The 26,636-nt window shown below is 39.2% G+C and overlaps 1 protein-coding gene across 5 annotated transcripts in view; it reads right to left on the bottom strand.

The window, feature by feature from the left end:
• CKAP5 (cytoskeleton associated protein 5) overlaps positions 1-26,636 on the bottom strand; it is a 102,673-nt gene that overhangs the window by 60,852 nt on the left and 15,185 nt on the right. For 4 of the 5 annotated variants that reach the window (XM_075545772.1, XM_075545776.1, XM_075545775.1 and 1 more), the window contains exons 2-4: positions 6,379-6,472; positions 4,369-4,562; positions 2,717-2,923 (exon numbers count right to left, since the gene is read on the bottom strand). In XM_075545772.1, coding sequence (XP_075401887.1) covers positions 2,717-2,923; positions 4,369-4,562; positions 6,379-6,435 — 458 coding nt within the window. In that variant the 5' untranslated portion in view covers positions 6,436-6,472. Of the gene's footprint in view, positions 1-2,716; positions 2,924-4,368; positions 4,563-6,378; positions 6,473-23,437; positions 23,565-26,636 lie in introns of those variants that run through there. The other variant, XM_075545773.1, reaches the window with a different exon arrangement.

Genomic DNA, 26,636 nt, shown 5'->3' with positions numbered 1-26,636 from the left:
GTTTGCAATGTCATCCATTTTTTATCAGACAATTATAAGAATCAGACAGTGTTCCACTGCTATTCTGAATGTTTTCAGTAGTCAATATTTTCGAAGTAGATCATCACATCCCTCTTTGGTTAATTAAATTTTTTAAAACTGGGGGCCCTTACAGTATTTCATACATCACTTGTATGAAGCATATTTGTCCACATGTTGTCATCATTATTTTCTAAACATTTACTTTCTAATTGAGCCCTTGGTATCAGCTCCTTTTCTTTCCCTCCCTTCCCCCCTCTTCCACCCTCATGACCCCTTGATAAATTAGTGTTTACATATCTTACACCACTAGATATCTCCCTTCACCAAGTTTCCCTTGTTCATCCCCCTGGGTGTGGCGGGGGGCGGGGAGGGGGGGGAGTATAATTCTCCCTTCCTCTCCTCTTCCCTCCACCTTCCTTGCATCTGGCATCGCCACTCCCATTTCTGTTCCTGACTTGGATTCTGTGTGTCCGAGCTCTTATCACTACATCCTTCTTAATCTTAGTCTGGAAGCTTCCTGAAACCTGTTCACTATTGGTGACCTTGCTGGTATTTGATACACCTGTGTCATAACCTCCAGCATCACAGCAACATTCAAGCCAGCACAACATGACAAACTGACAAATAAATGGTAGGATATTAAAGGGTAAAAAAAAGAAGAAGCCTGTCTTAAGGGTCCCAAAATCTCTGTCTCCAGAGGCTATCACTAACAAGGTTTTAGAAGGTCCTGGAACCTGAGATTGAACAGTTTGGCCTCAAGATTCCTTGGGGCCCTAGGAAACTACCTAGTTCCAGAGGTGCTTTAGGACAGGTAATGAACCAACAGAGATGGGACTAATCAGTATCTAAAAGGAATAGATAAGAAGATGCACCTAATCTGTTCTTTTCCTATCCTGAATTTTATTTTTGAGCTGACTGGGATACTAAAGCAATTTATTGTATTCCAGATGACAACCTTCCAGCTTAAAGGTAGAAGACTATAGTATAATATGTCTTATTCAGAACTCCATTACTACCAAGGCAGAACAGAACTACCGATACTTGCACATATCTGATAAGCAAATCAATTCACTAGACTCTAAGATGATAAAGTGAACATATCATTTACCAGTTAAAACAATAACAACAAAAAACTACAATGCCTACCATATCATAATAGGCTAGAAAAAAAGAGAAATTTTTATCATACAAGATCTTAAATGTTTGCAAGCAGCTATCAAAGATGCAAATTATTGGCATCTGGAGCAAAGAGGAGTGAAGAAATCAAATACTTAAGGAAATAGTACAAAGGACTAATGGACCACATGAAAATCAGTCTCTATTAGCCTAAGACCAGAAGAACCAGATGGTGCCTGACTACCGCTACTAACCCATCTGATTAAGATCACAATAGAAAGTTCTGGACATGGTGGGAGAAGATATGGAGCAAAGCTCAAACCTACAAACCAGGCCAGAATTACTGGTTTGACAGGAACTTATGGTACCCCCAACACTATGGCCCTTACGCAGTCTTCAAACTGGGAACGGAATTCACTCCAAGAGATCACCTTTCAATCAAAAAAGAGACCCTGAAAGTGAGCAATGACAACCAGGAGGAAACATAGTCTTTAGAACAATCAAATGGGCATGGACCCAGTAACAAGCCCAGAAAGCAAGAAAGTGCAGGAAAGCAGGACAAATGAAAAGGGGATCCCGGGGGAAAAGTGAAAAGAGTGATGTTACATTGAGAAGAATGCAACCAAGATTTTGAAACAAAGAAGTATAAATTGTCGAATATCAAGCTAACTTGCTCTGTAAGCTTCCACTCAAACCACAATTTATAAAAATAAAGAACATTAGGAAGCAAATAAAATACAATGTAAAAATTTGGGCTTACAAACTGATGATAGTTTAAGAAAATTCAAGAATTTTGGTACTTTCATGTAAAATAAACACAAAAAGAAACAGTTTCTCCAAACTGTAAGTCATAAATGAAATCACAAAGGAACAAAGCTGGAATGATCTTCACTCCGGATAAGCCATGCACTTAGAATTTTACTACAGCTGCTTTTTAAAGCATCTCATATGGATGGTATTGGGGATAGGGCACCAAATTAGAGGGGCTGCCAAACCAGAACACACCAGTGCTTTGTCTGATTTGGATTTTCATAGCGTATTAGATTCACTTCCTCCTGAAAAGAGATCTCATTCATGAAAAACCTCACTGTCAAACAGCAAGAGTGTCTAGAGTTGAAAATAGCTTATTGCATAAGTTATTCTCTATTTGCAGTTGTTGTGTTTCTGTTTAAAGACCTAAAGCATTTGCTTCTACTTTACTAAAAGGGCAATGGTTTACTTTAGCCAACACTTCAAAACACAGAAATTCAAATTTAAGAATAGCAAGAGAAAAGAGTTGTTTAAATAACTCAAGTGCTTTTTCAAGAAAAGGTCAATTTTTAATTTGAGAAGCCAAAAACAGAGCATTCATCTTCATTAGGAAAGCATTTAGATAAAGCAGCTATACAACGCATTTGAAAGACGGAATGGCTCATCGCCAAGAGCCACAGCAGAAGCCCGACTCTCCAGGTGCTTTACTGGTGGTTGTGGCGTCCCCATCCAGCAAGCAGTTTCCACGTCTGTCTGCACCAGGAAGCCAGTCTCAGATTCAGATACCCTAGTTATCAGCAGCACTCCAGCAGCACGGACAAGTGCTCACCTTAAGGCCTTCCTCAGCGTCTCTATACAGGCCACAACGATCTTGGGGTTCTTGTTATCCAGACCTTTGAGGAGCTCTTCTTGCACAGCCTCTCCTTTTTCAATCTCGATGTACATTAAACAGATCTCTACGCCCAGCTCCTTGGCTTTGGCTTTCGGCTGGTTGAACACTTTGCTTACAACGCCTGATACAACTTCTCCCGTTGTTCTGTAATTTAGATTATAAACAGGAATAAATTATAACGGGCCACCACAAAAAAGCAAAAATTACACATTCATGGGAAGTGCTAGGAAAAGGTTATGGAAAAGGAGGTATAAGTGTTTTTACTAAATGGTTAGTAATAAATAAGTAAAAAAATAAACAAATCTCTAATTTCTTATTCATTTTCAGGTACATTTTAAAAAAACTTTAAGCAAACCACGAAAATTTAAGACATATCACAGCTAAAAAAAAAATAGAGCTGATAGGGGGATAACAGGGCGAAAGGGGGAACCGACCACAATGAATGACATACAACCCCCCACCCCAGGGGGACAAACAACAGAAATGTGGGTGAAGGGAGACAGTGGAGGGTATAAAATATGAAATTAATAATAATTTATAAATTATCAAGGGTTCACAAGGGTGGGGGAGGGAGTGTGAAAAAGAGGAGATGATACCAAGGGATCAAGTATGAAAAAATGTTTGGCAAACGATGGCAACATATGTACATATGTGCTTGATTACAATTGGCGTATGGATTGTTTTAACAGCTGTAAGAGCCCCCAATGAAATGATTTATTAAAATAAAAACAAACAAAAATAGAACAAAGATTCAAATGTTATATGTATTTAAAATCCCAGTTTATATATGTTTAGATATATAATTCTACAGATGTAGAATTCAAACAAGAAAGCTAAAATCTCTTTAAACCCTACTTTTAACTATTAGAGGTTCAAGCTATCAGATCTTTCTCTATGTATTCAGATAGACAGATAAAGATATGTAGATATGTTTTTAAAAAGTAGGATTAAAAAGTACTTGCATTAAAAAAAACACTTTAAACACTTCCTGGGACAAACTAGTTTTGTTTTTTCACAAAGAGAATAGGTATACACCTCTCATGACAAATGGCTGCTCTTATCTCCCTGGTCTCTGGCTAGACTTCATACTACTTTTATAACTTTGAGTTCCTTCTAAATTAAATGAAACCTGAACTTCTAGGAATTAGTGGAATCAAGTGGTTGGGATTGCATGAAGCATTTATCGAAAACCAGCTTCTGATATCAGAAGAAAACAGTTAAATTTCTTCAGTTAAATTCTGATGATAACTCCTTTGCTGATAGCCTCAGTTTCTCCTAAAAGAGACTGGTGATTTTCCAGTTTAGTTTAGAATCGTTTCCATTAAAAAGGCTCAAAAAAGAAAAAAACATGCTCATTAAGCCTTGAGATAAAAGCTCAAGATCTGATTCCTAATTTTCCCTTTCTCTATAGAGATTCCTAGACCATTTAGACTTGAGTAGATAAAAACAGAATGAAAACCAAGGCTCAAGCAGTTATGAAAGTATGAAAATGAAATATTTTAAAGGTGCTAGAATCAATGTAGCACCAGGTGAGTTTTGTTTTGGTTTTTAAACATGGATGAGATTTTTGTTAGAAATGAATGACTTACTTTCCTGCGACGTGTGCATTTTCAACATAAACAAGTGCAGCTTCTAACCCTTTTAATTGCACTACTGCATTGGAGTCAGTCACAAATTTTTTGATCAATCCTAAATATTTGGACCATTCTGGGCTCTTTTCATCCTTTATTTTCTGGAAGTTCTTCAGGGCCTCTTCATACCCACTTAATCTTGCTTTCCACAGCTAAAAGAAAAGTAAAATTTTGAAGCAAAACAAAACTTAATGATATCATTGCCTATCGTTAATTTGAGAAAAGGTAAAAATGACTTTACCAAACTGGGCAACTTGAACAAAGGGATCCATGATTGGAAGCAAAAAAGGAGTTAAAGAAATTCAAATAGTTCTCAGAAAAGATTAACTAGTTAAACATGTCATATGAGTGTGTAATATTTATTATACTCTACCAAGGCCATCTAAATATCATAACATATAATAAGTGACAAGCAAACAAAAAGTAAATGTTCAACAGTAGGGTTACAAACAGTCAAAAGATTTTTTTAATCCAACAAAACATACTAGATTACAAAGCTCTTCCCCAACAGTAACCAATTTGAAAAGTGGTCAAGAGATTTAGCTATTTTGCCTGCTCTTTCTGTGAGAAAAGATAGTTCCCAAAAAGCTTTACAAGCAGCTATCTTTCAAAGTAAATTCTAAAATTCCCTTTCAAAATTATATCTGCTGCTTATTTTGATACTAATTAGAAAAATTAAGTTGATTACTATTAATGTGGCCATTGAAGAGGGAACATGTTTACTACTGGGAAGGCATTCAATTCAGCTCACTAATTATAAGAAGTGGCTTTTAAAGTTATATGGGTCTGGATGACAAATTTCTGCTCTACATATGGAGAGTTTTAAGTGTACAACTGTGTAAATCAATATACCTAACTATATTTTTAACAACATAAATCTGAATACTGAACAGTAGGGACAGAAATGGACGCAAAACAAACTAAAAGAAATGCTAATGATAGAAAATATGGCAGTGGATATTGGTGGTGGTTGAGCAATATGGTGGATGAATGGAGATGCAACTGGTTTCACTGAACCACACAAGTGACAAATGTCGATTCAGCAAAAGTTGTTATCTCTAATTTTTTTTTACAACAACCAAAAGAAGCAAAAGAACTGCCAGTAACATAAAAAGTAAAAGACTTCATCTGAGAACTTTTAAGAAAAATCTTAAAATAATAAGAATGAGGTTTTAAGCATACTGAATGGTAAATGTTTTTCTTAAAGGGAACTTAAAATGAAAAAAAAAGTCTAGAGGGATCATTGGGGAAAAGCAAGATAATTTGGAAAACTATTCATTAAGTAATGAGTGAAATCAACTTGAGAGCTGGGAGGAAATAATGATGAAATATACATAAACACACAATCAATTGTTTTTTTGTTAACTTAAGATAGAAAGAATAAGAAAGATCAGTTGGTTGAGAGTAGGTATTAATCTTACAGAGTACCGGTATATTGATTACAGAAGCTAAAAAAGGTTCAAATTGTATGGTTGAATATAGAATATGAGTACAACTCCATATAAAAATTTTCTTTGCAATGAATAGCAAGCTCTCAGCTACTGAATATTTGTGTGTGTATATATATAGACATTACAAAGCTGTGGTACTGTGGGTTAGCTTGTTGGGAGGCTAACCAGAAGGTTGGTATTTCAAACGTACCAGTCACTCTGCAAGAGAGATGAGGCTGGCTGCTGATTTACAGCTTGAGAAACCCTATAAAGGGTTGCTATGAGCTAGAATGGACTAGAAGGCAATAGGGTTGTGTGTTTTTTATGGGGTATAGTATAAAACAACAACAAAAAACTGTTATAAAATCATTTTTATATATTCAACATGCTTTTCACTTCATTTATACATCTTTCTTAGAACTCTTTCCAAAAAATTTTTAACACTTGAAAATTTCATTTTTCCATTGAGTTAGAAAACAATGACAACCTGAGTGACAAGCCAAGACACTGATACCAAAATGTGAGTCTGAAGCCTTACCTTGTGTTCACATTTCTGATCAACCGGCAGTTTTAGCCACTCACTGTCATCTCCCATGGTGATTCCAATTTCTCCTTAGAATTAAGAGTAATTCCTGGTCAGATAAAAATAGACACCTATTAACTCCAGCAGTCAAGCACTCTCTTAAGACAAAGTGATTTTTGTGAACTTATTATTTTATCATACATGCATGGGCTATACATTGCACTGCTAACTCCAAGAGTTCATCAGTTCAAAACCACCAGCTGCTCCGTGGGAGAAAGATGAAGCTCTCTACTCCAGTAGGCGGTTACAGTATCGGAAACCCACAGGGGCAGGTCTATCCTGTCCTATAGGGTTGCTGTAAGTCAGAATGGACTTGATGGCAGTGAATTTGAGGGTTTTTGGTTAACTGTTAACCTAAAATCCCTTTAGGAAATAACCCAGAAAATCTCCATATTTTCTATCTAGATCAAGTATGTCTGGGCGGATTTTAAAAAGTCTGCGGGCAAAAGTAATGAAAAGGTTACAGAATTTTCCCATGAGCTTTATGAAGACCTTGCATATATAATTATCATCAGAATAGTGTTATAAAAATAAAATCTCCAAATGAACTACTCTTAAATTTTGAATTCAAACCATTTTTAATTAGTGAGGTTTACAGTTAACATTCCCAATTACATGAAAGATAGATCTTCCCCCATTTTACACAGGTCACAAAGGTTAAAAATCTTGTTTCTTAAAAAAAAAAAAAATCTTGTTTCTTTTCTATCAAAATGAGGGAAATAGCATAGAGAAAGTTATATAGTCAAATAAAGATTGAATTATAAATGTTTCTAGGAATAATGCAAGCTTTCACTTCTCTCCAGAATCCTCAGAGCCAACGTGAAATACTAGCAGTGGGTTTTAGAGTGGGAGCCAAACAGAAAACCAGCAGATGAAGATGCACATCAGCCAGCAACCACAAACTAGTCACCAGAAAGTGATGCCAAGTTCATAGCAACTCCATTCATAAACAAGGTTTGAAAATAATGCACATTTCTTAAAAGGAGACTGAGTAAATAGAGATGTATTCAGAGCACAAAGTCACGCAGCAATGAATGTAATTGAACTATGCAAGCGCGTCTCAAGCATTATGTAGTTAAGGACCAACTCCTGCCTCTCCATGGTGCACTCATCTGTGTACAATACAGTAACAATCGTTCTCAAAGTAAACCCAAACTCCCTGGCATAGAGTTGATACCGACTCATAGCAACCCTAAAGGACCCCTGTGGTTTTCCAGGACTGCAAATTCTTTATTGGTTGTTGTTGGAGGGTGGTAGTGGTGGTAATAGAATGCTACCATTTACATTAAAAGCAGATATATATATACACACACACACACATATTTATAAACATGTAAATGCATAGAATTGCTCTGAGAGGATACAGAAGATAAAGAACAGTGATTAACTGGGGAAGAGGGCTAGGGGACTGGATGCTGACCTCCAGGGGGGATGCTTATTTGCTTTTGCATGATTTTAATTATTTTACCATGTACATATATTCATTCTTCAAAAAGTAAAAAAGTAGTAGCTGTCAAAGAAACTGGTGCTGACAGAGCAGAGACTCCTCAAGCCTGAGGGAAGACTGAATTCTTGGGGGAGTAGGAAGTCTCATCTTTCTCCTGTCTTGTGGCTGGTGGTTTTGAACTGCTGACCTTGTCGTTAGTCACCAATTCTCAATCCACAACACCACCAGGACTCCTCACGACGACTATATCTATAGATTTCAAAAGCTACCCAGATGATTCTAGTGTGCACCTAGAATTCAAAACCTCTAATGTTACTCTCTTGGCAAAAATTTGAGCTTCATCTATCTGTTCCTCAAAAAGAAACACTTCATGGAAGTGTTCAAAACATCCTCCAAGCGAGAGGATGTAAACAGTATTTGTGATTTTCCTGAGTTCACGTGGGATATATTTCCCCCTCTGTTGGCTCTCCTCTATTCAGAAACATGAAGGCAAACACTATCCAAGTTAACTGTCTTATATAAAATTTAGATGCCATTATGTTATCTTTTCTGAAATGGCACCTGCTACTGTATTTTGCTACTTGATTTGCTTGCTACATGATTTTGCTTCTTTCTATGCAAGGATGGGCCTGCTTCATACCAAAATTTCCCCAGCCACTGCAATAATGGATAGTGTCTGTGCTACATGTGAACTGGGGACTCTTGGTCTGTCTTCGTGTTCGCCTTCTTTCAGGACTGATGCACTAAGAAAAGGCCTTCTCCCTTCATTTCCCCACACAATTAATTTAATATAAAATTAATTTTAGATTTTTTAGCATCTACTAGAAACTATAAACAAGATATATCAGCTATGAAGCATTTGTCAAAAAACTGACCTGTCATGCCCACTGTAATCTGACGGTTAGACTACGACCCATACCATTACTGCACGTTTCTCTCCTACCTTATTCCTTCTCTCCATGGAATAAACTTTCTTGAAGTTTACTTTGTTTTATGCCACAGTTGCATGTCCTCAGAAATTGGCTATAGCTGTCAGTGAGCTTTAAAAAATGTTATGCTGCTTGTAGTCTCTTTAAAAAATTATTTTGCTATTGTTGAGACTATACACAGAATAGATTCAAATGCTTTTATATTCGTACAATTCAATGACAGTGATGATGTTGAGTTGTGAAAATATTCTCACTCTCTTTCTGAATTATTCCTTCTTCATGAACATAAACTCGCTGATTCCTGAATTTCTTCTCTTGCAAGTTTCTATTGTCAATTTGTTCCCATAGATCTCCACAGATGTTGAAAGCACACACTTGGTGTTGCTGTTGTAGTTGGGCGCTGTCTAGCCAGCGGCTCATAGCAACGGTCGGTGCAACAGAAGGAAACACTGCCTACTCCTGCACCAGCTTGTTACTGTCACAGTGGAGCCCATTGTTATAGCCACTGTGTCAACCCATACTTTTGAAGGTCTTCCTCTCTTATACCGCCCTCTCCATTACCAGCACCATGTCCTTTTTTCCAGGGACTGGTCTCTGTTGAAAACATGTCCCATGCACATAAAGTCTCACTACCCTTGCCTTTAGGGTGTATTCTGGCTGTCCTTCCAAGATAGATTTCTTCTTTTGGTAGACCATGATCCTTTCAACAAATTTTGACAGCACCATAATTCAAATGCATTGAATTTCCTCCAGTCTTCCTTATTCAATTTCACATACATGTGAGGTGAATGAAAATACTATGGCTTGGGTCAGGCGTGCCTTACTCTTCAAAGAGACATCGTTCTTGCTCTTCAACACGGAGGTCTTGTGCAGCAAATTTACTGCTGCTTCCACAAACACTGTGACTCCAAGCAGGAAATAATCCTTTACTCTTTTCTCTGTTTACTGTAATGCTACCTGTTGGTCAAGCTGTGAGGATTTGGGTTTTTACATGCAGTCCTTAACCTTTATCAGCCAGTACTTCAAATTCTTCTCACAGCAAGTAAGGTTCTATCATGTACACATTGCAGATTATTATAAGTCTTTCCTCCCACCTTGATACCACATTCTTCATAGTTCAGCTTCTTGAATTAGTCTTCATTAGCTAAGAAAAATTATTATTTGGTGTTAAGAAGCGTTCTGGGATATATTTGGTTTAAAGATTATCTCAGTAGTTCATCCAGCCTCTACAGTGGTAGAAAATCTAGAATCCATGAAAATTTGAAATAGTACTCATTCCCCCTTTTCAGGATTCTTCTGTAGGTTCTCCCCTGTTCTCCTACCTTGCCCGAGGAGGTCCACTGAACAGGAATCTTGGGTCCAGAGGATGGTGCTCCACTCCCCACTGGATCTTGCTGCTCATGAGATGCCTCCTGCACTTCTTCTATTCTCATGGCAAGGGCAGAAGTGGTTCATTTTGTCCACCTATCTGCCTGACTTTTCTTTTTCCTGTTGCTCTAGGCCAGTGGTTCTCAACCTGTGGGTCGCAACCCCTTTGGAGGGTCAAACGACCCTTTCACAGAGGTTGTCCGATTCCTAACAGTAGCAAAATGACAGTGATGAAGTAGCAACGAAAATAATTTTATGGCTGGGGGTCACCACAACATAAGGAACTGTATGAAAGGGTCATGGCATTAGGAAAGTTGAGACCCACTGCTCTAGGCAGAGAGAGACTAGTAACTACACCATGAATGACTGCTTACTTTTAAGACTACAAGCATCATAAAACAAACAAATAGGTAGAACAGAAGCATTGAACATGTCATTAGGTCATTAACTAGTATGCCCCATGAAATTATGATCCTCAATTATCCAAGCTTCCCACTAGGTGTTTGGTTGTACAGAAGCAGCCTCAGAAGCTACTCCCCACCCCTGGCACCTGCCCTTTACCACTCTGTAAATACAAGGATCTTCAAAAATCAGAGGGAGAATGAAATGAAAAGACGATGGAATTTTTCCATGAACTTTTTAAACCCCCACGTATATCTTACTATTTTTGCCTACTTTTCACAAATATACAATTCACTGAAAATTACATTTATTGGCTTTGTAATCTTACCCTTAATCATTACTGTAATTTTTCATCACTCTCAAATGAAACTGCTACCCCATAGACAATACCTCCCCTTCCCTCTACCCCTGGTAACCACTTAAAATAATATTGGGTCTCCATACATTAATTTGCCTTTCCTGTTTTGTTTTTTTCCTTCTTGATGTAAGGTACATTAACTAATATCTTTTTATGTTTTTTATCCACTCAGCATAATGTCTTCCAGTCCCACACATATTGTAGTTTGTATCAAGTATTTATTTCTCCTTACTGGCTGAGTAGTATTCCATTGTATGTAAATACTACATTTGGTTTATCAGATGTTGAACATTTAGTTTGTTTTCACCTTTTGACCATTCTGAATAATGTTGCCATGAACATCCAGGTACAAGTATCTGTTTGAGTCTCTGCTTTTAAGTCTTTGGGGTATGCACAAATGGTCATATGGTTGGTCTGGTTAGTTTCATAAGGGACTGCCATACTGTTTGCCATAATGGCTGTACCATTTTGTATTAGAACCAACAGAGAAGGGTTCCAATTTCCTTATAGCCTCTGCAGTCTTTTTGTTAACTTTTTGACTCACTATTCTTTTGGGAAAATTTATCCATGTGCTCTCCAAGTTACAGAAACTTTACTCCAAAGGTAAACGAAGATTTTGAAGAATTGTAGGAAAGAAAATAATTTCATAAGCTATCAAAATTGGATCACTCAAGGCTGACTTGGAAGGTACTAACACAACGTGGAAATCAAACTTGAAGTCTGTTACGGCCTAAATGAAAGCTGGAAGCAATGAAATGAAAGGGCAGCAGCAGTGCACCTGGAGATAAGTGGATGGATTTCAGAGATACAAGAAGTTAAACAAAAGAATGTCATTACCTGGTGGACATAGGTTAGAAGAGAGGGACAGACATGAAGTCTTGGAAAAACAGAGTTTGAGACAGGTGATAGGCAAGTGTGTACAAGCCAAACCTGGAGCTCAAGAGAGAGTTCTGGCCTGGAGATAAAGCCTTAACAGTTATCAGTAAACAGACGCAGTAAGTAAAAGCAAGGGAGTGGACAACAGCACTTCGGAAGGCGCACAGTCATGAACAGTGCTCAGTAGACACACATGATCAATAAATGCTTACTGTGGAAGGAGAGAGGGGGAAAAACGGGCAATCTTTCAAAAAGGAGTAATCGTTTTATCAAGTTTTATTTGCGCTAACAGATAAAATTTTTATAACCTCTATTTCTGTCTACTAATCTAACAATAAAAATAATGGATTCTGAATCTACAACCACTACTAAGTTGAGGTGAGACTCTGTAGAGCAAGGTACATTGTCAAGGCATATGCTCTTACGTAAAGAGGGGATAAGAGTTATCTCCCTCAGGGGCTGTGTGTAGATTAAAGGAGTTAGTACAGGTAAACTCTTAGATTGGGTACTTGGCATCTGGCAAGGGCTCAATAAATATTAGCAAGTTATTGTTAGTAGTATTTGACATTCTCAATTAAAAATGTTTATTTGACTTACAAGTTATAGTTAACTTTATTTTATAATTTTATAGGATTAAAACAACACACGCAAATAGCAAAACCAAAATTTAGGGAGATATTTTATTCATAACGGTCACTTGAAATTATGAGTGCTTACAAAAGTCTATGGAAAAGATGCACTGTCTTTTAATTCCATTTTCCATGAACTTCTGAAGGCCCCTCATATAATTAATAGACATAAATCAAAGCTTTGGAAAAGCATAAAACATACTATATGTGTATAGTATATAGACTACTTATACTTTTATTAGTCACTTTACCTTCTTTACTGAGATCTAAGCTCTGACCAAACAAAACACTGAAACTCACAAGTGTCTCCCTTTATTCTAGTTATAGTTGAGGCAAGACCCTGTCCCCTCTCTCTTGCTCCTTCAAGTACAATATGGAATTCACACTATTCACCTTGCACTTGGTCTGAAGTCTACAAAAGAGGGGTTTTCTTTTGGTGCCACAGACATGCTGATACCAGATGAAGCTTACAGAATAACATTTTTTAAATATATAAAACAAAATACTTTAAATTACAGAAATTGGGTGAAGAGCCAGTCACGGTGCAGTGTGGCAACAATGAGACATACAACCTTCCTCTAGTTCTTAAATGCTCTCTCTCCCGCCATCACGATCCCAATTCTACCTTACAAATCTGGCTAGACCAGAGGATGTGCACTGGTACAGATAGGAATGGGAAACACAGGGAATCCAGGACAGATGATCCCTTCAGGACCAGTGGCAAAACCGGAGAGTGGAAGGAAAGTGGGGTAGAAAGGGGGAACCGATTGTAAGGATCTACATATAGCCTCCTCCCTGGGGGGGCGGACAACAGGGAAGTGAGTGAAGGGAGACATCAGTATAAGATATGACAAAATAATAATAATAATTTATAAATTATCAAGGGTTCATGAGGGAGTAGGGAGTGTGGAGTGAGGGGGAAAATGAGGAGCTGATACGTAGGGCTTAAGTAGAAAGCAAATGTTTTGAGAATGAGGGCAACAAATGTACAAATGCATTTGACATACAATGGATGTATATATCGATTGTGATAAGAGTTGCATGAGCCCTGATGAAATGATTTAAAAAAAGAAAGAAAAAAAAGGATTACAGGGATTATTAGTATGTTAAAACATACCTACTATAATTCTAAGGTAATGACTAGCCAAGATATCTTGAGATATTTTATCAAATTTTACGATGTGATTATGTAAGTAATTTCTGCTGATGATAGAGCCATAGGTTCTTCTAAGATTATTGTGGGTCAGTGTTCTATGCTCTTATGTTCTTAAATAAACCAAAAGGCACGTAGCCACCAAGTCAATGCTGACTCAGCAACGATAGGTCAGGCTTCTGAGGCTTTGTAAATCATTTTGGGAACAGACTCATTTTTCTCCCCAGGAGCAACTACTGGGTTTGAACTGCCAACATTACAGTTAACAGCCCAACGCTCACCCGAGAGCAGCACCCGGGCTCCTGTTCTGAACAAAAAGAAATGAGAAATTTCTGTCAGAGCAGTGGTTCTCAATCTGTGGGTTAAGACCCCTTTGGAGGTTGAACAACCCTTTCACAAGGGTCGCCTAAACCATCAGAAAAAACATAAATATTTCACTATATATTGTTTTGTGATTAATCACTATGCTTTAATTCTATTTAATTATGTTCAATTTGTAACAATGAAAATATATCCTGCATATCAGATATTTACATGACGATTCATAACAGTAGCAAAATTACAGTTTTGAAGTATCAACGAAAATAATGTTATGGTTGGGGGGGGGGGTCACCACAACATGAGGCACTGTGTTAAAGTGTTGCTGCATTAGGACCGTTGAGAACCACTGAGTTAGAGGCTAATGAAAATAAAGATGCCATTATTTTTACATTCATAGTCACTCACTGCCATCCAGTTGATTTTGATTTATAGCAACACTATATAAGGCAGAATACAACTGGAACTTTGGGTTTCCAAGATTGTAAATCTTCATGGGAGTAAGTTTCATTTTTGCCTCCTGAGGAGCAGTGGGTATTTTCCAACTGCTGAACTTGGGGTTAGTCACCCAATGAGTAACCAGCTATGCCACCAGGGCTCTCCCTGAATTACAATACCAAGCCCAAGTCTTTTCAAAGTCTGTGCTCACATAAAGTTTCCTAATTTTCAAACACTTTAGAGCACTACTTACAATCGTCCATAAATGCTCTTTATAACAGGAGTTAATGCTAACCCATTAACAGCATCTCACAGTTTCAAAATTTTTCTTAGTTGAGATATTAGTAAAGAAGGTATTTAACTATTTCTATATAGTTTACAGTTTTTATTTTATAATACAAATACAAGCACATTGTTATGCTACCTCATTTTGGTTTCATTTTTATTTTTTTAATTATTCTTAGTTATATGGCTCTTACTGTAAGTAAAATTATTCTTAGTTATACTGCTCTTAATACCTTGTAAGCAAAAGTTTGGCCTTATTCATCTCTGAAACTTCATAAGTCTCAAAAAAAGAGAGGCAAAACAGGTATTAGTATCTGCTTTTTACATTTGGGGACATAAAGGATCAGTGATGTAAAGTGTCTTGGCCAAGGTCACTTAAGTAGGAGAGACTGATCTAGTAGTTTTCTACATTCTTAATTTGGTGAGATTCCCACAATTTCTTCACATACGGTTTCTAGATATCGATAAGAAAAAATATTTCTACTTTACAAATAATAAGACTTTGGTGGCCATGTTATTTTACTAAAGTATACAGAGCATATGAGGTTATACATGAAAAACAAATATATTTGCCCCAAAAGGATAGAGGTAATTTAGAGAAATTCAAAATACAGTTAGTTGAGAAAAGAAATATTCTTAATCAGTAACTGACTAATAATTAGGCCTAATTACCTTTGAAGTCTTAAGTGCCCTTTCACAAGCAAGAAATGACCAGCGTTTTAATTGTGCTGTGGGGTTATCCATGCAGTCCAACCCTCTCCCATGGCAACAACCCTTGTTCTGCTGAGAGTTGGCTCTGCCAGTTGAAAAGGAGATTTTTTTCCCTTTGAGATTAACAAGGAATAAAGAGTGGTAGACTGAGAAATGATGCCAATCAGTGACTAAGGGCGATACAGGGGACTGCACCGGAGACACAGTGTGGGAATTGCACCTGACCTGATCCCACCACACCGAGGCAAATCACTGGGAGAGCACAGCGGAACAGCAAGGGAATGGAGTGGCAAGGTCCCCAGGGAATGCTGAAAGCGGACTTTGGGGCCAGGGCGTGGTGCCCCAACAGACTGGACTGGAAAACGCTCCTAAGGGCCAGCAAACGATCCCTGAACTAACTACAAGCTTTTCTCTTGTGAACTGTTTTGTTCTGTTCTTTGTCAGTGGTTTGTTTTGGTTGTTTTGTTGTCTGGTTGCATACTGTTGCTTTGTTTTCCTCTGTCTTGTTTTCCTGCAAGTTAGTGTCTCCACAGGTCTGTCTGAATAGGACAGGCTGGATGAACTATCTGGAGGAAAAACAACAGGACCGACAGTTCCGGGGGGACTTGGGGTGGGGGGGTAAGGAAGTGGTGTTAACAAACCCAGGGACAAGGGAAAAACATGGGACCCCAAATGGTAGAGAAGGGGGAGTGGCAGGCCTGGTGGGAAATGATCAAGGGTAAGGTTGCTTAGAGAAGAGGTATACTCTAGCCCAGGTGGCGACGAAGCATGGTAGTAGGGCAGGAGGAAAGTCAAGGGAGATGGAGGAAAGAGCTAGGAGTCAAAGGGCATTTATGGAGGTCTAGACAAAGACATGTACATGCAAATATATATAGGAGGATGGGGAAATAGATCTATGTGTCTATATTTATAGGTCAAGTATTAAGGTGGCGGAAGGACCTTGGGCCTCTACTCAAAACACTCCCTCAATGCATGAATACCTTCTTTTATTAAATTGGAACTCTATGATGCTCACTCTCCCGACACAACAGCTGGAGCCAAAATGGGTGAAAAAGTAAATGTGGTGAAGAAAGCTGATGGTGCCCAGCTATCAAAAGAGATAGTGACTGGGGTCTTAAAGGCTTGAAGATAAACAAGCGGCCATCTAGCTCAGAAGCAAAAAAGCCCACATGGAAGAAGCACACCGGCCAGTGCGATCACGAGGTGCCAAGGTACCAGGTATAAGGCATCATGCAAAAAAAAAAAAAAAGATATAAGTGTGTGTATGTATGTGTATATGTGTGTATATGTATATATATACCATATTAAATGAAGGGGGAAGTGCAGAGTGGAGACTCAAGGCCCAAGTGTCAGCCAATGGAGATCCCCTCATAGAGGGGTTTAGGAGAGGAGATGGGTTAATTAGGGTGCGAGGTAGTACCGATGAAGAACACAGCTTTCCCCCAGATCCTGGATGCTTCCTCCCCCCAACTACCATGATCCGAATTCTACCTTGCAGGGCTGGATAGGACAGAGGCTGTACACTGGTACATATGAGGGCTGGAGGTACAGGGAATCCAGGGTGGATGATACCTTCAGGACCAAGGGTGTGAGGGACGATGCTGGGAGAGTGGAGGGTGAGTGGGTTGGAAAGGGGGAACTGATTACAAGGATCCACATGTGACCTCTTCCCTGGGAGAGGGACAGCAGAGAAGGGGGGAAGGGAGACTCCGGATAGGGCAAGATATGACAAAATAACGAGGTATAAATTACCAAGGGCACATGAGGGAGGGGGGAAAGGGGAGGGAGGGAAAAAAAAAGAGGACCTGATGCAAGGGGCTTAAGTGGAGAGCAAATGCCTTGAGAATGATTAGGGCAGGGAATGTATGGATGTGCTTTATACAATTGATGTATGTATATGTATGGATTGTGATAAGAGTTGCGTGAGTCCCTAATAAAATGTAAAAAAAGAAAAGAGGAGAAAAAAATGATTAGGGCAAAGACTGTACAGATGTGCTTTATACAATTGATGTATGTATATGTATGTGATAAGAATTGTATGAGCCCCAATAAATTGTTAAAAAAAAAAAAGAGTGGTAGACTATGAACTCTGATTCATATTGGATCTAAATTTGATTGTTTAACTCTACTAAAATTTTTTTTCAGGGGCAGGGAGGTTGTCACCACTAAGCCATTTATTTGGAAGCCAAACTTTGTCTCTTCATACACTTTTTAACTAATAATTATCACAAAGGAATGTAAACACCTGGGAGCATTCAAAATATACTCAGGAAGTAATGGAGACAAACTTCGGTCAGTATAAAACAGAGTATGTGCAGCATAAAATGTCACAATTTCACCCACCAGGCCTTCAGGACGATGTTCCCACTCAGAGCAGCCAGTCCACAGAGAGGACCACACGGCCGGCCCCAGTATGTGACATGATGTCCTTCACTGACCCATAGCCCTACAGGGGACAACACTGGACATACAGTGTGGGAACTGCGCCCGATCTGATCCCGCCACACGGGGGCAAAACACTAAGGGGGCGCAACAGAACAGCAATGGAACAGAGTGGCGAGGTCTCCAGGGAATGCCAAAGGTGGACTTTGGGGCTAGGGATTGGTGCCCCAACAGATTGGACTGGAAAACAGTCCTAAAGGCCAACAAACAGTCCTTGAACTAACTACAAGCTTTTTTTTCTTGTGTTTTTTTGGTAATTGGTTTGTTGTTATTGTTTTGTTTTATATTGTTGCTTGGTTTTGCTCTGTCTTGTTTTTGTGCAGGTTATCATCTCCGCAGGCCTGTCTAAATAGGATAGACTGGATGAACAATCTGGAGGAGAAAACAATGGGACTGACAGTTCAGGGGGGACATGGGAGAAGGAAAGTGGGGGGAAAGGTAATGGTGTTAACAAATCCAGGGACAAGGGAACAAGTGATCCAAATTGGTGGTGAGGAAGGTATGGGAGGTCTGGTATAGGGTGTGATCAAGGGTAATGTAACCAAGAGGAATCACTGAAACCCAAATGAAAACTGAGCATGATGGTGGGACAAGAGGAAAGTAAAAGGAAATAGAAGAAAGAGCTAGGAGGCAAAGGACATTTATAGAGGTCTAAATAAAGGCATGCACATATGTAAACATATTTATATATGAGGATAGGGAAATAGATCTATGTGCATATATTTACAGGTTTAGTATTATGGTAGCAGATGGACATTGGGCCTCCACTCAAGTACTCCCTCAATGCAAGAATACTTTGTTCTATTAAAACTGGTATTTTATGGTGCTCACCTTCCCGACATAATCGCTTAAGACAAAGTGGGTGAATAAGCAAATATGGTAAAGAAAGCTGATGGTACCCGGCTATCAAAAGATATACCATTTGGGGTCTTAAAAGGCCTGAAGGTAAACAAGCAGCCATCTAGCTCAGAAGCAACAAAGCCCACTTGGAAGAATCACACCAGCCTGTGCGATCACGAGATGTCGAAGGGATCAGGTATCAGACATCATCAGAACAAAAAATCATATCATGGTGAATGAGGGGGGAAGTGCAGAGTGGAGACCCAAAGCCCATTTGTAGGCAACTGGACATTCCCTTACAGAAGGGTCTCAGGGAGGAGACAAGCCAGTCAGGGTGCGATATAGTAACGATGAAACATACAACTTTCCTCTAGTTCCTAAATGCTTCCTCCCCCACCCACTATCATGATCCCAATTCTACCTTACAAATGTGGCTAGATCAGAGGGTGTACATTGGTATAGCCAGGAAATGGAAACACAGGGAATCTAGGGCGATGATCCCTTCAGGACCAGTGGTGAGAGTGGTGCTACTGGAAGGGTGGAGGGAGGGTGGATTTGAAAGGGGGAACCGGTTGGGGGATGTACAACAGAAAAGTGGGTAAAGGCAGACGTCCGACAGGGCAAGATATGACAAAATAAAAATTTATGAATTATCAAGGGAGGGGAAAAATGAGGAGCTGATGCCAGGGGCTTAAGTGGAGATCAAGTATTTTGAGAATGATGAGGGCAATGAATGTAGAAATGTGCTTTACACAATTGATGTATGTATGGATTGTGATAAGAGTTGTATGAGTCCCTAATAAAATGATTTTTTTTAAAAAGTCACAATTTCATAAGAAGTCACAAAGTTAGAGACAAAATGTTCTCTTTAGAGACATACAGCAGAATATTCCATGTTTAGAGCACATTAAGACCAAACTAACATTCAGAATGGCCTCAAAGTAGAAACCACCCAAATATCTATGTGAATAGGATTAAAATAGATTAATGAATATCAATATAAGTATTATCAATATCAAATATGAATGGATAGATAAAATATCATCTATTCAAAATGGAATATTATTTAACACAAAAAAGAGAGGAATTACTGATGCAACATGGATGAACCTTGAGAACATTATGATAAGTACAAAAAGCCAGTAGCAAAGGATCACAAATTACAAGACTCCATTTCTATGAAATCTCCAAAAGGGACAGCTCAGCAAAGGAAGAAAGCAGAGTAGCAGTTATCTGGGCTGGGACAATAAACCATCGCAGTGGGTGGTAGGGAAGTGAAGGGGTTTATGACTAAAGAGTATGGAAGTTTATGGGGTGGAGGCTAATGAGAATGTTCTTAAGATGAGAGTGGCAAAAGCAAGACAAACCTGTAAATACTGACTACTAGAAGCGAAGGGATGGCACTGTATACTTTTATATGGGTAAACTGTATATGTGAGTTTTATCTTAACAAAATAGTTTTAACCAAACAAAGTTTACTAACAAAAGTACAGAGGAGACAAGAACAATTGGTTAAAATTACCATCTTGGTTGGTTGTAATGTTTAAGAGTCCTTTCTAATAATGGAATCAAATAAAGATTACTCCACTCTAATTTTTACCCAAGGCATTCATTCACTGAATTTCCTGTGGACAAACCATAATGTCTTCAAGGAGTTCATAGTACAAATAAGACATGTAAACAAAATAATCCTAACCTGAAAGTATGTGTGGCAAGTGTCATAAGCAAGGACCAAAGAAGGGTTCACAGATGGAACTGATCACAAGTGGCTGAGGGATTGCATGTGAACTCATTAATGAATGGTAGGTGGGATTTTTCAAAAGGCGAGACTGAGAAAACAAGAAAGGCAAAAAAAGGCTTGGAAGTAGAACAGTATGGGGGAGGTTTAGAGAACACATTAGAGTCAAATTATTGGAAGTAATATCAGTAAAACAAACAAATGTATGTTGAAAGACATAGCCAGAATGCGCTCTAGAAGTTAGTGAGACTTTGGTAAGACTGTCTCACATACTTTAAACATGTTATCAAAAGGAATCACTACCTGGAAAAGGGCATCATGGTTGGTAAAGAACAAGGTCAGCGGGGGTGGGGTGGGGGGAGCAAGACCCTTAATGAGATGGAATGACACAATGACTGCAACAACGGGTTCAGACATAGCAACGGTTACGAGGATGGTGCTTACTAGGATGGTGGGGGGGGGCAAGCAGTGTTTCATTCTGTTTACCTGGGGTTGCTAGGAGTGGGAACTCACTTATGTACTTTACCACACAAACTGGTAGACAAGGGTCAGATCATGGGGTCTGGAATAGCAGGCTAAACTGCAGGAGTAAGATAATACCACTTTTAGGAAGATAATTTTATGTGGAATGAATTGGAAGGGATGGAAAATAGAGATTTCATAGGAAACTATTTCAATACTCAAAGGCTAAGATGAATAGTAATGCAAACAAAGGTTCCTGAAAGCAGCCAGGGTGGCCCAGGGAGACTGAGGGAGTTTACATTAAAAAGGAAAAATCAGTAAGCCTTAGTAACCAAACTAGTGGGAGTAGAAGAAAGAGTAAGGTGTCTCCAACCCAGGTTACTAGAGGTGACAATGACAAAAATAAGTTGGAAGTTCTGGGTTTTTTTCAGTGAGTATAAAAAAGTTAAGGTGAGGTATATGACTTTAGTTTTAGACTTTGAAAAGTTATCTTCAAGTTGTTGGAAATGTGGTAGTGGTGATGAAAGAGGTCAGGATTTTATAAACATAAAGAAACCAAGTTTTTACCACTGAGCAGGGTTTCATACCTTAAGAATGACTATAATTAACAAAGAGAAGCATTGATAAAATTAATTTGAACTATGTATGACGCTTGCAATGGTTTATTCAATCTAGTCCTGACAACAAACAGTAAAGAATTTCAGCTTAATTCAGTGCTCTCGTGAGACTTGACTCTAGTCTAGCCCAGGGGCAAAGGCAGAAGGGTCAGCTAAAATAAATCTGTTGCTCAGAAATATTATATTCTATATCTAAAAATGTCTTCCAAAGAGCTCAAATAGTCTACTGCAGATAAAATAAAAAGATGAGATGTAATTGTTTATTTTTAAGACCGTGGGTTAAGACATGCTTCTAATGCCATACATAAAAGTAGATTTTAATTCCAAATTGTCTGAAATTTTTAGCTGTTTTCAAATAAAATTTAATTGCCTAATTAAATTAAATATGCATTATATATTATCACAGGACATACGTATATGCATTTTCTAATTTAGCAACTAGCTAAAAGAATGGCACTACAATGCATTAAAAATGATAAATTGCAGAACTGGACCCAGAACCTATGCCATCAGTTCCCCACTGTTCGCCCCTCCGAGAGGGTCCAAGGGTGATGTCCTTTAACTTTAAATTCTTTGACAGATCATCATAGTGCTACTAAACAGATTAGGTGAGTTTTCGACCTGGAAAGATGCCATAGCAATACAAATACTTTTTATGGCAAACTTCCAAGCTCTTGACCTACAAAAACTCCTCGTTACTAACACAATACACGAGATCTGGACTGGATTACCATTCCCAGGGTCTCACTTCTGGCTAAAGAAATGCTCCTGAAGAAAGCACAGAAGAAGTCTTGAGGATCATTTCTGCCCACCAAAAGCACCACCTTCTTCATACTATGAGGTAGGTGTATGAAAGGCTCAGCAGGTACTGAGCTGAAACAGAATAGAAGTACAGGTCAGGGATCCTGACTCAAACCTAAGAAGATGCGTGGAAAGGACATCTGGACTAAAGAAACAATTAGCCCTATAAATAACGCCTGAATTTTTAATCAGGAAAAAGAATTTGTTTTTAACTCTTTACTTTCATAGTTAGCAATATATAACCAAAATATATTTTAAAAATATAAAATTTGCAATGTTTTCAAATGTAACCAAATTGTCACATTCGTCCATGGGTTTATAATAAATGTTATAAAAATGTCTCGCTCGGTGTTATAGGGTTAGATAACTCACAGAAAATTTAAGCTTTCGATTACTTGGCCAAGGCTAGCTAAATTACCTCCCTGCTCTCCTAGCTGATAGAAAAAAATAGTCTTTCCCTATTTAAAACAAACAAACAAAACATATTGCTCCTCGGCACTTGCCATGAGCAAGGACAAGTGATAGTGTCTCATTGAAGCACTCTCCCCTACTGAGGAAGCAATCTAAATTGCTTCTCTAACAGCTTATAGCCACAAACTTGGACATGCTCGCTGTCCTCCTGGGAAGAAGGTTAACTGGGGCTCTTCCCAATAGATGATCACTGTCAGTGTCTCCAAAAAGGGGATCTGACACCGACACGGGTCTCTAGGGAGTCGGAAATCTAAACCTGGCTGTGAATTAGGTCAATTTTGCGTTTTACTGCTCAGTTGTAGCAAGGTGGCTGAAAATCCACTGCTTACTCATCCTGAGCTACCCAGGTTTCCTACTCCCAGGCTGAGGACCCAAAGGCCCAGAGTAAAAGATGCAGCACCACCCGATAAGAAGCTCAACTGAGTTCTCCACTAGTAAAGGGAATCCTCTCCTCACCCCAGCAGGAACCAGGCTGGGATAAACCAGGGAGTGGGCACCACTCAACCACTGCATATGCAAACAAACATCCTAGGGGCCGGCCGCAGTCACCACCCAGAGGTAGAGCAGATGTCCCAGGCTGTAGCTCACAGCAGCCGGCATTGTTTACGCTCTTTCGCCACCTTAGCCTCTGATAGGCCAGGAAAGTCCCCTCCGTACTGTCCACCAGGACTTCCGGCTGGGGCATGGGGATGCTGGACCCCCGCCCGCCGCCCACAGTTTGACACTTACGCTCCCTGGCAGGGAGGGGTCAGGGGCCCTAAGGTCCAAGCCGGATCAGCAGGAACACCGGGCGGGCGGTGGCGGTATTGGTGCAGCTGGCTGCTGGGAAACGCCTCCTCCGGGGGCGGGGCCCAGAGCACCAGTGACTGAGTGCCCGCCTTGCTCCTTCCCTCTTCCCGCACACAGAAGGCTTAAAGGGACCTTATCGTACATTGTTCAGGGGTTGGATGACCTCAGGAACTGCTTCCGGCCCAGTGGGTTTCCAAAAGAAGCAAATGAAGGGTCAACAAGAGGGAAGGCTTCACCACGGCGCGCGCGCGCGTGTGTCTGTGTGTGTGACACAGAGGTTCTAGAAACAAAGGAGCTGACCAGACCCCACACTGACACTATCACTGTCTTGATCCCTCTTTCAAAGGAGAACCACTTCAGGAAATAGCCAAAGCATCAAGGTAAATTTCTGCAGTCTTTATAATGTCAGCTACTTAGTCCATTAAGCTCTCCTGAACCTGAACCCTTAGGTCTTCAAATGGCCACTCAGATGCCTGGGAAAGGATTTTAGCAGCTTGCACTACACTTTGCCTCCTCATCCCTTTATTCTATGATTTCCTTCTTTCACCTACAACACTATTTGAGAGAACAATAGGTAGGTAGAAAGACAATAGGGGCAAAGAGAAAAGTAGTATTTCCCCTCTGTGGGCAAGAAGTCCCTGGGTGGCACAAAGGGTGAAGTGCTGGGCCACTCTCAATGGCCTGGTTTTGGGATTGTTCATGTGATAGTTGAAAGATATGTCCAAAATTTGCTATCAGTCTATAAAGGCAAAGAAATCTTGTATACATGTTTAATTGTATAAAGAGTCCTTAAGAAAGTGGTAAAAGACACTGTATTTATAACTCAGGGAGATAAATCTTGGTTTCAATTTTCTTTTAATACAAAAATTTCCCCTCCAATCTCAGCTTCCAAGATTTGATTGTGCTTCGTGTCTCCAGCATACTGCAGGAGGGGGTTAATGAACTGTTCAGACAGCACGAGTATTTCTCCATCTAATCGAGATGAAGAAACAGCTCTTCTAAAGCTTCAGGAGTTCTTGGGCAGCACAGTTAAGATGTTTGGCCCCTAACCAAAGGGTGGTGGTAAAAGTCCACCCAGAGAAGCCTCAGGAGAAAGGTCTGCCTGCTGAGCTACTGCTGAACAATCAACTGGTCACTGACAAGCCTCTAAAACACAGCTCTGCTTAGGAGGTTGTCTTGAGTCAGAATAGAATTCACAACTGTTTTGGGGTTTTTTGCCCTTACTAAAACTTCAGGCCACTGTTTAGACCAATATGGAAATGATTTTAGTGAAGTTAAAGACTGATATATATCCTAACATCTTTGATCTCCAACAAGGGTTCAAGTAGAAATTTAAATTCCAAAGAACAGGAAGACTGTTCTACTACACAGATCTGTTGTTGTTGTTGTTAGGTGCCAGTGAGTTTCTTCCAGCTCACAGCAAGCCTGCTTACAGACAAAACCCCGTCCAATCCTGAGTCATCCTCACAGTTGTTCTTATGTTGGAGCCCACTGTTGCAGCCACGGTGTCAATCAATCCATCTTGGGGAGGGTCCTCCTTCTCCAGGGACTAAAACACATCTAGGTTATTCTTATTCTGAAGGACACTATGAGCTGGAATTGACTGAATGGCAATGGGTTTGATTTTTGGTTTTCTAGAATTCTAGGTTAAGTGACAAAAAAAGAAACTGACTGGGACCAGGACAGTATGATTTTAAACTACCATACTAATCTCCTTTAAAGTTAAACTGACTAAAATAAATAAATAAAAATAAAGTGCAATTGACTGAGACACTTGTGAATTAGGTAATTAAGACCTTTTCATTATATCTTCAAACTTACCATACGGTTGTGAGGATAACAGTTTGCAGATCAGCCTTCCTTATTAGACAGTGAGTGCCTCATGGGCAAGGCCTAGAACCTATCTTAATCATCTTTTGGATCTTTCCAGTATGTGATAAAGAGTAAGTGCTTAATAAATAATTATCACAAAAGTCTAACACTGTCTGTAATGTGGCAGCCAATGAAATGGGAGTCTGGATCACCGCCCTGAGGCAAAGCATAGCATAGCTAGAACTTGTGCACATATACACTCACAGCTGGATAACTCAGCATAGTGCTAATCAACTAAACCTGAAGAGGAAAACCCCACTGAGTCTGCAACTCAATCTCAGACATTAGAATTCAAAATTACTAATTAAAGAATGTCTACTTTTTGTCCCCAGTAAACGTTTATTCCTCAGTAATTCTTAGATTGCTCACCAAAGGAACAGTCCAGACTTCTTTCACCTGATTTGCGTTACTGCTACTTTTTCTATCCTGTAACATGATAAAGACTACACTGGCTACTCAGATAATCCATCAACTTGTCCAGTCTCATTGTTCTCCTTAACATGGCAAAGTAAAACTGTTTAGAGAATTATTTGTACATAAGAGTCAAAATATGACCTTGCACACATATCCACCTGGATTTAGAGACCAAATCAAAAACAGATTTGCCCCACTAAACATTAATAGAAGTCTCGGCAAATTATGGGATGACATGAAGGACCTCCTATATAAAGAGAGCAAAAGGTCATTAAAAAGACAGGAAAGAAAGGTCCAAAAAGGATGTCAGAATAGACTTGACAGAGCTGATATCAGGCGCTCAAGTGGGAAGAGAATGCTTTGAAAATGATGGTGGCATATGTGCAAATGTGCCTGACACACTGGATGAATGTATGGATTGTGATAAGAGATGTAAGAGTCCCCAATAAAAGGAAAAAAAATAAGACTTGATCTTAGAGAAAAAAACCACAGAAATGGAAGTGATGATGAAGAAAGCTGGATAGAAGCTTACAAAGGGTGACTCAAGAAGATAAAGTAAAGCAATTATAATGAAATGTGCAAAGACCTGGAGTTAAAAAACCAAAGGGAAAAACATGATTAGCGTTTCTCAAGCTGAAAGAACTGAAAAAAAACAACACCCAAGTCTCGAGTTGTAAGATTAAAGGATTTGATAGAGGAGCGGGGAAGGAAGGGGAAAAAAAGAGGACCTAATGCCAAGGGCTTAAGAGCAAATGCTTTGAAAATGAGATGTGTTTTACACAATTGATATATGTATGAATTGTGATAAGAGTTGTATGAGCCCCTAATAAAACATTTAATAAATAAATAAAGG

Source organism: Tenrec ecaudatus, chromosome 4 (genome assembly GCF_050624435.1).
Source record: "Tenrec ecaudatus isolate mTenEca1 chromosome 4, mTenEca1.hap1, whole genome shotgun sequence".
NCBI classification, from domain to species: Eukaryota; Metazoa; Chordata; class Mammalia; order Afrosoricida; family Tenrecidae; genus Tenrec; species Tenrec ecaudatus.
The sequence above is the reverse complement of the archived record's forward strand: the minus strand, read 5'-3'. Positions and strand labels throughout refer to the sequence as shown.